The sequence below is a fragment of the Hyperolius riggenbachi genome, chromosome 11, assembly GCF_040937935.1.
Source record: "Hyperolius riggenbachi isolate aHypRig1 chromosome 11, aHypRig1.pri, whole genome shotgun sequence".
Classification (NCBI taxonomy): Eukaryota; Metazoa; Chordata; class Amphibia; order Anura; family Hyperoliidae; genus Hyperolius; species Hyperolius riggenbachi.
This window is the reverse complement of record NC_090656.1, coordinates 12,158,784-12,173,459: the sequence shown is the minus strand read 5'-3', so window position 1 is coordinate 12,173,459 and position 14,676 is coordinate 12,158,784. Positions and strand designations below refer to the sequence as shown.

Below are 14,676 nucleotides of genomic sequence, written 5' to 3'. Positions count from 1 at the left end.
CAGGAAAATAGGAAAAAATGTGGGAAAAAATATTATTTTTCAGTTTTTGGCCATTATAGTTTTTAAATAATGCATGCTACTGTAATTAAAACCCATGAAATGTATTTGCCCTTTTGTCCCGGTTATAAAACCGTTTAAATTATGTCCCTATCACAATGTTTGGCGCCAATATTTTATTTGGAAATAAAGGTGCATTTTTTCAGTTTTGCGTCCATCCCTAATTACAAGCCCGTAGTTTATAAAGTAACAGTGTTATACTCTCCTGACATAAATATTTTAAAAGTTCAGTCCCTAAGGTAACTATGTTTTGTTTTGTTTTTATTGTATTTTTTTTTTTTTTTTTTTAAATGACAAAAAAAAAAAATGGGGAGTGTGGGAGGTAATGAGTTAATTTATTGTGTAATACAATATATTTGTATGTGTAAAATGCTTTAGGGTGTACTGTAAGATGGCCACAGTGAGTCTGTTTACATGCGACCTGTAAGCGTCCGGAAGGACGCTTACAGGAAGCAGTAGGAAGGCTGGGAGAATCTCAATGAACGCGCTGTTTCTAATAGAAGCAGCGGATCATTGCGGGGGCTTAGATCAACGAACGGGAATGGATTTTCCCGTTCATTGATCTCCGGGCGAGCGGCGGGTGCGCGCGCACGAGCGGCGGGAGCGCAGACAGCGGCGGTAGCACGGAAGGTACGGATTTCTCCATCTCTGGGGGTTAAAAGATGGAATAAGGGACGGAGAAATTCGTACCGCCGGGGGTAAAGTGGTTAAAGCGGAACTTCAGCCTAAACAAACATACTGTCATTAAGTTACATTAGTTATGTTAATTAAAATAGATAACTAATATAATCTCTTACCCACCCTGTTTTAAAAGAACAGGCAAATGTTTGTGATTTCATAAGGGCAGCCATCTTTTTGTTTGAAAGGAGGTGACAGGGAGCATGAGGCACAGTTCCAACTGTCCTGCGTCCTGATCAACCCTCCCAGTTGCTAGGCAACGAGAACTGCAACATCAGAAATCCCATCATGATTTTCACAGTATCGGGAAAAATGCCGGGGCAGTTTTCTTTGATGGGGCGGAGCTTAGCTTCTGTGCAGCTAAAAATGAGGCTTGGGTAAGAAAAAAATAAAGTTCTGATGCTGTGAAACTGTTAAAGAAACACAAAGCCTTTTCAGTGCTGCTGAGTAGATTTTTAGTCTGGAGGTTCACTTTAATCATAGCAAACATTTTATGACAAAACCGCTTCCTTTTTAAGGGGAGTGGACAGCGGGTGGGCGGGTCATCCCCGCTCACCTAGAACAGCCGCCTTAACCCTTTATTACAGACTGGCCCTTACATCAATGCATATACATATAGTTAAAAATGTATTACAAAAAAAAATCTCAGTTCAGTTGTCCTTTAAACGGGAGCACAAAAGCCACCTGCACTAAACCGAACTACATGACAGCAAGTGCTTTGAGGGTCTGTGACCTACAATCTGTCCCTTTATATGCAAATACAGACAACCTGGAAGTCATTATTTGCATACTAGTCACTCCCCTCATGCTAGCAATACGTCTCCTGCAGGATATCAGTGCATCTGTACACCCTCAGCCCCTGCCAGTCGACAGGCTTCGTACTTGTGTACAATGCTATACGCTATTGTCCCCACCATAGTCATAATCTAATGTCCCTACCAGAGTCTTTGTTGTAGTGGTTACCTTAGTCATTGTCTAATGTCTCTAGGATAGTCCTGGTTTAATGTCCCCACCATAGTCCTAGTCTGGTGTTCCCACCAAAGTCCTACCCATTAGCAGCTTCAATAGAGTTATCCCGTGTGAGATAAGTGCACTGCTTTTCACCACAGAACTCGTTGTGCTGTAAACTCTTGGAGACTTTGATCTCTCTCTACTAGCAGAAAATATACAAACTGAAAGCAAAAGTTCTGTTATTGTCTCACACTGCCCCCTAGTGACCATAAATAAACATTACAGCAGTACTAATTATAAGCAAGGAAATGTAACAAAAAATAAATTTAAAAAGTGCTAATATAAATTGACCTTGCAGTAAATTGACCGCTAAAGGGTTAAAGGTGCCCACTAACGGTACAATTTTCAGTGAAGGATCATCCAATCAGATAAATGCGATCAGATTGGCAGACAATAGAACTCATTAATGTCCCAAATCAACTGCGAATGATTCTAAAGTTGATTGCTCTACAACCATTTAGTTGATCGGAAAAACATTTTTTATAATCAGTTCTGATGTGTAGGGAGTACAAATTGGTTAGTTGATGGTGAAATAATTGATGTATTACAGCATTTTATTTCTGATTGCATTCCTCTGACTGCTTTGCTGAGAATTGTAGTTAGTAGGCACCTTCAGGGTGTGTACACACATCCAATTTTTATTGTTCAATGATTGGCCAATTGTACTACTTACCTGTAGTATGAGTGCACAATATGTTCATAGTGTTCAAAATCTGTTGAACCTCATACCGCATGGAGGTTGTAAAACTGGCTAGTCATTGAATGTGTGAACACACCCTTAAGGGGCCAACTAATAGAACAATTTTCAGCGAAGCTGTCAGATAAATGTGATCGGATTGGCAGAAAATCTCGTCCATGTCTCATTCACGCTGGCTTTTCCTGTTTCCTCAGCTGACCTCCTCAGATTTCAGTCATCTGAAGCGATTACTTCCTGTGCTGGAGAATGTGTCCCAAGCCCACCCGGAGGCGGTCATCCAAGAGCTGGCCAGTGACTTGCGCATCACCATCGCCACACACTGTGCCGTCCCGCTGACCCACACGGCTCAGGACACCGACAAGATGGAGGCTAAGCAGCAGAAGGAGCGTCAAGTGACCTGCGACACGCAGGACATCCAGGAGCTGCTGAAATCCGCACAAGATACCGATGTCCCCACGAGGGCGGCAGCGTTGCGCACCCTCACACGCCTGCTGGAGCTGAGACGCCCTAAGGTGATGGAGCACAAGGAGCAGCTGATGAAGGTAAATACAATCTTAGGTCTGCCTCACCTGAATAATTCCTGTGACTTGATGACTTGTTTTAAGTTAAAAAAAATAAAAAAATTGCCAGATCATTGATGATGTTTTCAGATCTGGAAACACGGGCTCTGTGGGGGCTACACACAAGCCATTGACTCCTGCAGTGCCAGGAAAGGCGGGGCTTATCTGAACCAGTACTGGCAGGAAAGCAGGATGACAAAGCGGTACATGAGGAGTCACATGACTTCTAGTTCTGTCAAGGGTGCTTCCATCCACTAGAATGCTTCTGGGGTACCTCTTTGGACAGTAGGATGTTAGGAGAGGAGAGCAGGGCAGATATTGTGCTAATTATATCTAATAACAGGAAATCCTGCCAGCACAACAACCTGAATTGGGCACAAGGAAGCATTTTTTGTGCCTAAATTGTAACCGTGTTATTTAAAGAGGAACTAGATGTGAAGGTGTAAAAATATCTTCATTGAACTTTACACTTCTTATAAAATGTATATATTTGGTCCTGCCAATAAAGCTTTTTTTGGATTTGGATTTGGAAATGTCTTTTGTTTTGCATTTTATCCAGAGTTTGCCACTTGTGTGGATTGTTGGGAAAGAGGACCCGAACCCTTGCACAGCACACAATGAAAAGTATTTTTCCACATATAGTTGCTGAAGAAATTCACTGCACGGTATTCTGTGTTTGTTTAGCCAGATCAGAGTGCAGGAGACCTTTGCCGAGGCAGCTCTTCCCATGCAGTAATCACAGAGGCAAACTGTTTCAGCGCTCTTTGAAAAAGTGAAACTAAGTTAAAGGGGAACTTCAGCCTAAACAAACATACTGTCATCAAGTTACATTAGTTATGTTAATTAGAAAAGATAGCTAATATAATCTCTTACCCACCCTGTTTTAAAAGAACAGGCAAATGTTTGTGATTCATGGGGGCTGCCATCTTTGTCATGGGGGCAGCCATCTTTTTGGTTGAAAGGAGGTGACAAGGAGCAGGAGACACAGTTCCAACTGTCCTGTGTCCTGATTACCCCTCCCAGCTGCACACGCTAGGCTTCAAATGTCAAATTCAAAATTAAAAAAAAAAAAAAAAAATTGCACCAAAACAGCAGAACGAGAACAACAAAATCAGAAATCCCATCATGCTTTGCACAGCATCAGGGGAAAAATGCCCGGGCAGTTTTCTTCTGTGCAGCTAAAAATGAGGCTTGTGTAAGAGAAACAAAGTTCTGATGCTGTGAAACTGTTAAAGAAACACAAAGCCTTTTCAGTGCTGCTAAGTCGATTTTTAGTCCGGAGGTTCACGTTAAAATGTCAGGGTTTTTTAGGATTTCCATAAATTGTAAAGTGTTCCAGAGACGATTGATGCTGCAGATTTGATACTTACCGGGGGCTTCCTATAAGCACCGCTGAGTCCCTCGCCGTCTTCCCGCAGTTCGCGATCAGCCCTAGTAACAGCTCGAAGTACTAGGGAAGCAACATCTGCACTCCAAGATGTCAGGGCGTGCAAGTACAGGAAAACCAAAGCAGAAATGAATTAGAGAAGAACATGTACATATACGCTGCACAACCATTGAACATGTATAAACAATTAATCTTTATTATGCCACAATGAAAAAAAAGTTAAAAACACTTAAAAACCCATCAAGGGAAACCAAGTCAGACACCTGATAATGTCAAACATTAAATACGCCTCACCTCACATATGATAAATACCTGCGCTGCGCCACATGACCTGGGGTTCGAATGCCCCAGATCCATGATAAAGACTCTAGTCTAGTATACCGGTGGCTAGTGCCTAGAAGTGCCAGAGCACATGGACAATAAAAGTGACACCAACATAAAGTGCTAGTGTGAAAGGGCCCTTTTCCACTAGCAATCGCTAGCGTTCACGCTGAACGCTAGCGATTGCTGAATCGCAATTAGCGGCGATTCCCCGACGTTCGCGGCCGCGATTTTGCTATGCTATGCACTACATAGCAAAATCGCGGCAAAAGTCGCTCCGCGGCGCGATCGCGATCAAGTAAAAAACGAATCGCGGTAGTGGAAATGACCTACCGCGATTCCTATGTTAAAAAGCAAACCGTAGCGATTGTAAAATCGCTAGCGGTTTGCGTTTTTGCGATTCAGCCAGCGCAAACGCGCTGGTGGAAAAGGGCCCTAAAGGTATATGCTCATGACAAAAACAGCAAGTGACAAATGGCATGGGTATGGATGATATAGCAAGCATAACAAAGGAAAAGATAAAGAGGAGGGCCACAGTGGGCTGTAATACTAGAGTCAGCTTTGTAGAGAGGAGCAGCAATATATCCAGGTGCAGGGAGGCGTGAAGTAGCTCGTGGCGTGGTCTATGCTTCGTCAGGAGCCCACTAACAGCTCAGTCGCATCCAGTCTAAGTCTTCTGCGCATGTTTTTGTTTCAGCTTCCCTTTAATTCCATCTATTGTATTTTTGCCACCTGGGGCCAGATGCAATTCACTTTTTCACCTGACTTTTCTCCTAGGAGATAATTTTTCATCTTCGATTTAAAATAACTTTTCATCACTTTTAAACTAAAAAAAAAGTACCAAAAAGTAGGTGAAAAGATACTATCAAAGTTATTTTGAGTATTTTCTTGCTTTCTGGTGGCTTAAAACCCACTTCCACAATCAGCACGAGCGGCTCCTTCTCTGGACAGCTTTAAAAAAAAAGGCTAACAACTCACCTCTTTTCCCGAGCCTTTGAGACTGCATAATGCAGGGTCACAGCGCTTTGAGTCCCCAGGGAGAAAAGCGCTATAGAAATATTATTGTTATTGTTAAAAGGCATTTTATTGACAAGTTTAAAAATATCACCTAGGAGATAACTCAGGTGAAAAAGTGAATTGCATATAGACCCAGGTGTTGAAGCATTTCACTATTTCCAGTGCTGAAATTTCCTCCACAGGCAGCTCATACCCTTGTGTCTCGTGACTATATACTAATCTTAGATAGTAAAATAATACACATACAATTATCACCGGCTCTGACTGCAAAGTGGCACTAACAGCTCTTTCTATTCCAGCTATTCCTGGACAATCTGGAGCAAGACGACTCCTTCGTGTACCTGTCAGCTATCCAAGGTAAACTCCTCCCTGCAGTTACCATAAAGCACATAGAGCGGGAATATACAAACACTGCGCTGATGGGGTCCTTAGTGGGACTAGAGTAAAGTGGATGAGATTTCTCAGATACCTCTTCAGGGGGACCGTAGGATAATTGTAACGCTTTTGAGTGGTTCAGTTGGAACAAGGGTGCTGATCTGCAGTTCAGATAGTCCCGAGTGGAGGTGAGAGAGATATGGAGGCTGACATATTTATTTCCTTCTAAACAATGCACATTGCCTGGCTGTCCTGCTGATCCACTTCCTCTAAGGCCTCATTTCCACGGGTAGGTAAAGGCAGTGAATTCACTGCCTCTCAGCTGCTCCCATCCACCGGCCAGGCTTGCTAGCACCCGGCACAGGCCGTACACAGGTGGTCCCTCTATGCTATGTAGTTGCATCTGAGTGGGGCGGTTGCAGTGTTTAGGTGCGACATGAAACTTTTCTTGCTGCCGGGTAACGCCACTGACACACAGGGTGTTACCAAAGGCTGCCATTTGGCTGCATGTAATTACAGCTGATCAGCGCTTGTGGCCAGCAGCTGGGCAGGAAAGCGGCCTAATACTTTCATCCATAGACCCTAAACAGGCACGCAGATCAGGTGTTTCTGACATGATTAGCTGCATGCTTGTTTCTGGTGTGTGATTCAGACACTACTGATGCCATAATGGTCAGCAGGGCAGCCAGGCAACTGGTATTGTTTAAATAGTAATAAACATGGCTGCCTGCATACGTCTCTCACCTCAAGTTCCTTTTACACATTGTGGCCGTGTGTTTCTGTTCAAATCTGACAGAACCGACAGGTTTTGGACTACTCCATCTCCTCAAGGGGGATTCTCAGGGTTTTCTTTGATTTCAACAGCATTTCCTGAACGGCAATTTCCAAGTCTAGCTGCCAAAATAGTGTGCAAGTGAGTAGGGAGGCTGGCTGGTATCTTACTATTTTGGCAGTCAAACTGCTGTTTAGGAAATGCTACTGAACACAAAGAAAACCCTGAGAATCCACCATGAGGAGATGGGCTAGACCAGACCTGTTGGTTCTGTCAGATTTTAACTGCCTACTTTTTTTTGATGGAGTGGTCCTTTAAGCAGGTGACTTAAAGAGGAACTCCAGTGAAAATAATGTAATAAAAAAGTGCTTAATTTTTACAGTAATTATGTATACATGATTTAGTCAGTGTTTGCCCATTGTAAAAAATCTTTCCTCTCCCTGATTTACATTCTGACATTTATCACATGGTGACATTTTTACTGCTGGCAGGTGATGTCACTGGAAGGAAATGCTGCTTGCATTTTTGGCAGTTGGAGACAGCTGTTATTTCCCACAATGCAACAAGGCTCCCACAGTGTGATGTCAGAATCATGGTCCTCAGTGTTCTCCCCAGAATTTTTTTTCCAGCCGGGTGGCATGAAAAAGTAGCCGGGTGGGGCGAGATAAGAGAATGCAGGGCCGGAGCTTCGCTGCACAATTCTGCTTACAGCAGAGGAGGAAGTGAGCCAATGTCAGCCGGGTGCACACAAAAATGAGCTGGGTGGAGCACCCGGCTAAAAGAGCCTGGGGAGAACACTGGGTCCTGACATCACACTGTGGGAGGAGTTTCACCACAATATCAGCCACACAGCGCCCCCTGATGATCCGTTTGTGAAAAGGAAAAGGGGGTATCAGCTACTGATTGGGATAAAGTTCATTTTTTGGTTACGGTTTCTCTTTAATGCTAGGTACACACTACACACTCTGAGATTTTCTGGCAGATCGATTTCCAACATGTCCAATCTGATTTCCGATCTATTTCCGACTGTTTTTCGTTCACTTTCCATTGGAAATCAGATCACACATGTTGGAAATAATTGATCTGACAGTAAATCTGCCATAAAACCTCATAGTGTGTACCTAGCATTACATATAACGTAATGGTCACAGTGATCTGATGACGGCGGTGTAAGGAGATAAGGATGATGGGGGATTCTGTGTAACAGCGGGAAGGAGGGCAGCAGATAGAGACCCCATTGTAGCTGACACACAATGCAGCCTATGTTCAGAGCTCCTTCATAGCTTCTTCAGCCACTGGGAGGCGGCTTTGATCTCCTGAGAGCTGCACTTATCATTAATAGAATCCTCTCAGGGCAGAGAGGGCAGCTTCAAAGGGCCCTGAGAGGCTCCCATCCCGGCTGCAGCAACTGTTGTCTGCAGGTACATAACAAACGGCTGCCATGAGCTTAATGTACACCTGAAGTGAGAAGGATATGGCAGCTGCCATGTTTATTTCCTGTTAAACAATACCAGTTGCCTGGCAGTCCTGCTGGTCTCTTTGGCTGCAGTAGTGTCTGAATTACACACCTGAAACAAACATGTGGCTGACCAGACTTAGAGGACCACGATCACGAAAATCGTAAAATTTAAAATGCATGTCAACAAATTCAAATAAGAAGTACATCTCGTCCAGAGTAAAATGAGCCATAACTTACATTTCTCCTGTGTTGCTGTCACTTGCAGTAGGTTGTAGAGATCTGACAGAACCGATAGGTTTTAGACTAGCCCATCTCCTCATGAGGTATTCTCTGGATAGCCTTTATTGTTTATAAAGACTCTACCTGAAAAGGATTTATACAAAAATGCCGGCCAGCCCCCCTGCACATGTCACTTATTTTTGGCAGTTGATCAACTGCCTTTTGCTAAGTGCTTTTGAAAATAGAGAAACCTATAAGATTCCCCCATGAGGAGCTGGTCTACTCCAAAACCTGATGGTTCTGTCAGATTTCTAATACCTACCTGAAGAGACAGCAGCATAGAAGAAAAGTAATTTATAGCTCATTGTACTCCGGAAGAAACATACTTCTTATTTGAATGTTTACATGCATTTTACATTTTATAATTTTCGCGATAGTGGTCTTTAAAGGATACCCGAAGTGACAGAAGTGACATGTGACATGATGAGATAGACGTGTGTCTGTACAGTGGCAAGCACACAAATAACTAGGCTGTGTTCCTTTTTTTCTTTCTCTGCCTGAAAGAGTTAAATCTCAGGTATGCAAGTGGCTGACTCAGTCCTGACTCAGACAGGAAGTGACTACAGTGTGACCCTCACTGATAAGAAATTCCCCTTTTTACCTTTTTCTTGGTCTCAGAAGCCATTTTCTGCTAGGAAAGTGTTTTATAGTTGGAATTTCTTATCAGTGAGGGTCGCACTGTAGTCAGGACTGAGTCAGCCACTTACATACCTGAGATTTAACTGTTTCAGGCAGAGAAAGAAAAAAAGGAACACAGCCTAGTTATTTGTGTGCTAGGCACTGTACACACACATGTCTATCTCATCATGTCACATCACTTCGGGTATCCTTTAAGTCAAACATCAACTCTTGCTGGTTTGTTCAGGGTCAAGATGAATGCCGCATCCTTCCAATGTCGGCTGGAAAAATTTAGCAAATGGTGCGTTCAGACGAACAATCTTTGACTTTTGTGCGTTTTGAACAACCGCCAAGACAGATCACATCGGTAGATAATCGTGCATCGTCAGCAGAGTGTACAGAGCTATGAATGATTTTTGAACATTTAATAAATGATTTTTCCGTGAAATCTACGGCGCTTGTTGCATCTTCCGCATCATTTTAGGATCAGATTGTTTACCGTATCACCCGCCAATACATGACATTGCATAGATATATCCCCTGGAGAGGACTTGCTGAACAGCTCTGTTGTAATCCAGCAGCTCTTGGAGTACACTTGGCCACACTAGCGCAAGGGGTGCATGGCTCTTGTTGCTCCTCCGTTCTGTAACTAGTAACATGTAACATGTCTAGGAGAACTCCTGGAGAAGCATGTGATCAGTTTGGTCAGGTGATAGATATGCAAGTCTCTGATTTGCTAGTCTTGATCCTGTGTTAAAACAGGATGTGATCACAGCAAACCAGAACTTTGCAAATCCATCAGGTGGTCAAACAACTCACATGCTTCTCCATGACTTCTCCTAGACATTGCAATGGATAAAGAAAACCTTGGGAAAAAAACACAGAGACACTGGGAGCCCAGATGGTGCAGTATGACTAATAATTGCAGGATTTTTGATAATCAGTAAAGTCCATACTCACCAGGGTGGGTTGCTGGAAGACCAACCACCAAACAGCACTTGAGGAGGATAACCGCCTCCAACGGGTACAGCTCACCATCTGTACAGGTCGCACTCTACAGAAGAAGAACCTAGAGGCCTGAGGGGAACACCCCTCGAGGGAGGGGCGTGGCTGTGAACAACACACGGGGGAGAGGCACCCAAGAGTATAAAATAGAAAAACAAATTGAAGTGCCTTACCTCAGACAAGAATTCACTTACGGTACAGTAAGAAAAATAATTTATTGAGCACTAGGCAACGTGTTTCGTGAGATTCAACTAACTTCATCAGGCCATTCACTGTGCTGGGTGAAGATTAACATCTTTCATTGGGCGCCTGACGCTAAAGGTTAATCTTCACCCGGCAAAGTGAATGGCCTGATGGTTAGTTGAATCTCACAAAACGTGTTGCCTAGTGCTCAATAAATTATTTTGATGACTGTACCGTAAGTGAATTCTTGTATGAGGTAAGCCGCCTCAATTTGTTTTTACATTTTTTAATATTTTATACTCTTGGGCGCCTCACCTCGGTGTTGTTCTCCTAGACATGAGCATCACTATCTGTGAGAAAATCTTGCCATAAACACCATTTATAAGTCCAGAAAAGGACATCGAGAGCACAATATAGTGTAAGAAGTACCGGTAAAGGGAATTCTGAAAGTACGGTAAGTAGAAATATACGCACAAACCGGGGTTACCTCCGAGGTAACCACTGTAAAGGCAGGTGGGGAGATTAGACCTGCCCCCCACTCAGGATTAAGAAGTCGCCCTCTGTAGATCATGGAAAGAAGGGGGTATGTCACCCCTACACAAGGGGTGGACTCGATTGTGATATAAAGCAAACAGAGGCACCAAAAGGATAAAATACACTAAAAAAAAGTGGCAGTGGTGGGTTTACCTCCCAGAAGCAGACACAAGAACTGTAAATTTCAAAACAGACATACATTTATTGACATACTCCAAAACAAAGTTGCAACGCGTTTTGCAGGTTTAACCCTGCTTCATCTGGCAATAAACAAGGAGTATACTGCATTACAAGGTCAGAATTTCGCACTGACACGCTCACAGAGGCACTGAGTGAAATTCTGACCTTGTACTGCCATATACTCCTTTATTGCCTGATGAAGCGGGGTTAAACCTGCGAAACGCGTTGCAACTTTATTTTGGAGTAAATAACTTTAAGTCTGTTTTGAATTTGACAGTTTTTGTGTCAGCTTCTGGGAGGTAAGTCCACCACTGCCTCCATGGCAATTTTAAGATTTTTTTGTGCATTTTATCCTTTTGGTGCCTCGGTTTGCTTCATATCACCATTTAGAAGTCCGCCGTGTACTCTGCTTACTTGCTTCACTTTGTCTGACATCCGTTATTATTGGTGATTTGCCCACCCAGGGCAGGTCTGTCAGGATGCGAGTTATCTGCTGTAGCTCGATTGACCTTGGAGCACTCTTAGGGTTCCTGTTATGGTCTTTAGTTCTTCAGTGTATCCCTGCTTTCTGAACGATTGAAAATATAAATCACGATTCACTATTATAACAGTCTGTTTTGTTTTAATCACTAGGTATTGGTGTGCTGTCTGGTTATATCCCAGATCGTGTACTTCCTGTCCTGCTGTCACAGTACGACTGCCTGCAATCCAACAAGAAGGCGCTGTCCTCTGAGACCAGAATGAAGGTCGGGGAGGCACTCATGAGGTGCACCAGAACTCTGGGTGAGTCTCTTTTCTGTGTTTGCTGACAAATCAGATCCTCCTTCAACTTTACAGCAGATTCTCCTCCGCCCTCAGACCAGGTCCTCCTCCTCGCTCAGACCAGGTCCACCTTCACCCTCAGACCGGGTCCTCCTTCACCCTCAGACCGGGCCCTCCTTCACCCTCAGACCAAGTCCTCCTTCACCCTCAGACCAGGTCCTCCTTCACCCTCAGACCAGGTCCTCCTTCACCCTCAGACCAGGTCCTCCTTCACCCTCAGACCAGGTCCTCCTTCTCCCTCAGACCAGGTCCTCCTTCATCCTCAGACCAGGTCCTCCTTTACCCTCAGACCAGGTCCTCCTTTACCCTCAGACCAGGTCCTCCTTTACCCTCAGACCTGGTCCTCCTTTACCCTCAGACCAGGTCCTCCTTTACCCTCAGACCAGGTCCTCCTTTACCCTCAGACCAGGTCCTCCTTTACCCTCAGACCAGGTCCTCCTTTACCCTCAGACCAGGTCCTCCTTTACCCTCAGACCAGGTCCTCCTTTACCCTCAGACCAGGTCCTCCTTTACCCTCAGACCAGGTCCTCCTTCACCCTCAGACCAGGTCCTCCTTCACCCTCAGAACAGGTCCTCCTTCACCCTCAGAACAGGTCCTCCTTCACCCTCAGAACAGGTCCTCCTTCACCCTCAGACCAGGTCAGCACTAATTCAGTAGGAGACCTTTGGCAAGTCTCCCTTACATTGCTACTGCCAATAGAGCGCGCCCTAGTGGCTGCTGCTCTGCTCTGGCGCTTTGAGTCCGCAAGGAGAAAAGCGCAATATAAATGTTATTTGTCTTGTCCTCCTGTCCTTCACCCTCAGACCAGGTTCTCCTGTCCTTCACCCTCAGACCAGGTTCTCCTGTCCTTCACCCTCAGACCAGGTTCTCCTGTCCTTCACCCTCAGACCAGGTTCTCCTGTCCTTCACCCTCAGACCAGGTTCTCCTGTCCTTCACCCTCAGACCAGGTTCTCCTGTCCTTCACCCTCAGACCAGGTCCTGTCTGGTCATTTGATCACAATACTAGAAAAAAAAAAAGTCTGAAATGGCACAGTCCCACACATACGAGTACTGTTGTGCTTTCAACCAATCTTTTTTTTTTTTAAAGTACACCTGAGATGGGAAGGATATTAAGGCTGCCATATTTACTTCCTTTTAAACAATACCAGTTGCCTGGCTATCCTGATCCACTGCCTCTAATTTCAGCCATAGCCCCTGAACAAGCATGCAGATCGGATGTTTCTGACTGAAGTCTGACTGGATTAGCTGCATGCTTGTTTTCGGTGTGTAATGCAGACACTACTGCAGCCAAAAAGATCAGCAGATCTGCCAGGCAGCTTGTATTGTTTAAAAGGAAATAAATATAGCAGCCACCATCTTCTTCTCAGTTCAGGAGTCCTTTAAATAATTATTGGTATTGCATTGTGTGCAGGACTCATTGAGATTTTGCAGATCTTAAATGGAAATCAATTGTTATGATAAATGCGAGATAATATTTGTCCCACTCATGGACCAATAGTGAATATTGAGCCTTCCTGCCGGATGATCATAATATTGATCTAAAATAATTTTTAAGTAAATCTAAGGGGGCTTACCTGGGGCTCCTTCAAGGGTTTTACCCCAGGCCACTCTGTTATGCCACCATGCCCTTCTGAAAGCTCGCCAATTGGTCACCGCATTTCTCCTCGAATGCGCTACAGCGTGCCCCCCCCCCCCCCCCCCCCCCCCCGGGCTTGAAATCACTCCATCGTATGCTGCATTGCCACACCTCCTTCCATCTCCATAGAAACAGTACATGCTGCTTGGCTGTAGCAGAACTGTCACCCTAAGAATTGAGTTCCAATCCCTACAGGCAACACTTACCGTGTGTGCTCATATTGTGTGTGTACAGTGTGTGCGTGTGTACAGTGTGTGCGTGTGTACAGTGTGTGCGTGTGTACAGTGTGTGTGTGTATACAGTGTGCGTGTGTGTGCGCATACAGTGTGTGCGTGTGTACAGTGTGTGTGTACAGTGTGTGTGCGTGTGTACAGTGTGTGTGCGTGTACAGTGTGTGTGCGTGTGTACAGTGTGTGCGTGTACAGTGTGTGTGTACAGTGTGTGTGTATACAGTGTGTCCAGTGTGCGTTTGTGCGCGCATACAGTGTGTGTGTGTGTGTGTGTGTGTGTGTGTGTGTATACAGTGTGTCCAGTGTGCGTGTGCGCGCGCATACAGTGTGTGTGTGTGTGTGTGCACGTACAGTGTGTGTGTGTGTGTATATATTGTGTATATACAGTGTGTGTGTGTGTGTGTACAGTGTGTGTGTACAGTGTGTGTATACACTGTGTGTGTGCATACAGTGTGTGTGTGCGTGCACCCCTTTTGTTATCAAGAAATCCAGTGTTAATCTGATCCCCTCATAAGAAACATCTAATGCTGGGAATACACGGTACGTGTATTTGCTAAGCATCGTTCCGATAGATGCCTTCGATGATAAAATTCCGGCATGTCCGATGTTCCACTCGATTCGTTTCCGTTCGATTTCTTATAGAAGTCAATGGAAAAGAGATAAAAAAAAGAGTGGAAGATAAGAGAATCTAGCGGAAAATCGAATGCCTAATAGATCGCGTGCCGAATCGAAAATTAAAAACCTACCGTGTAATCCCAGTATAGAAAAAAAACCTGATAATCGATTTGAACTTTTCTACCAGATAGGATCTGATAATTGTGTCTTGGAAGAACCATTCACATCATTTCATAAA

The 14,676-nt window shown here is 44.3% G+C and overlaps 1 protein-coding gene across 2 annotated transcripts in view; it reads left to right on the top strand.

Moving 5' to 3' along the window:
• TANGO6 (transport and golgi organization 6 homolog) overlaps nt 1-14,676 on the top strand; it is a 106,181-nt gene that overhangs the window by 66,335 nt on the left and 25,170 nt on the right. For both annotated transcript variants that reach the window (XM_068260126.1, XM_068260125.1), the window contains exons 13-15: nt 2,638-2,985; nt 6,028-6,085; nt 11,767-11,916. In XM_068260126.1, coding sequence (XP_068116227.1) covers nt 2,638-2,985; nt 6,028-6,085; nt 11,767-11,916 — 556 coding nt within the window. The remainder of the gene's footprint in view (nt 1-2,637; nt 2,986-6,027; nt 6,086-11,766; nt 11,917-14,676) is intronic.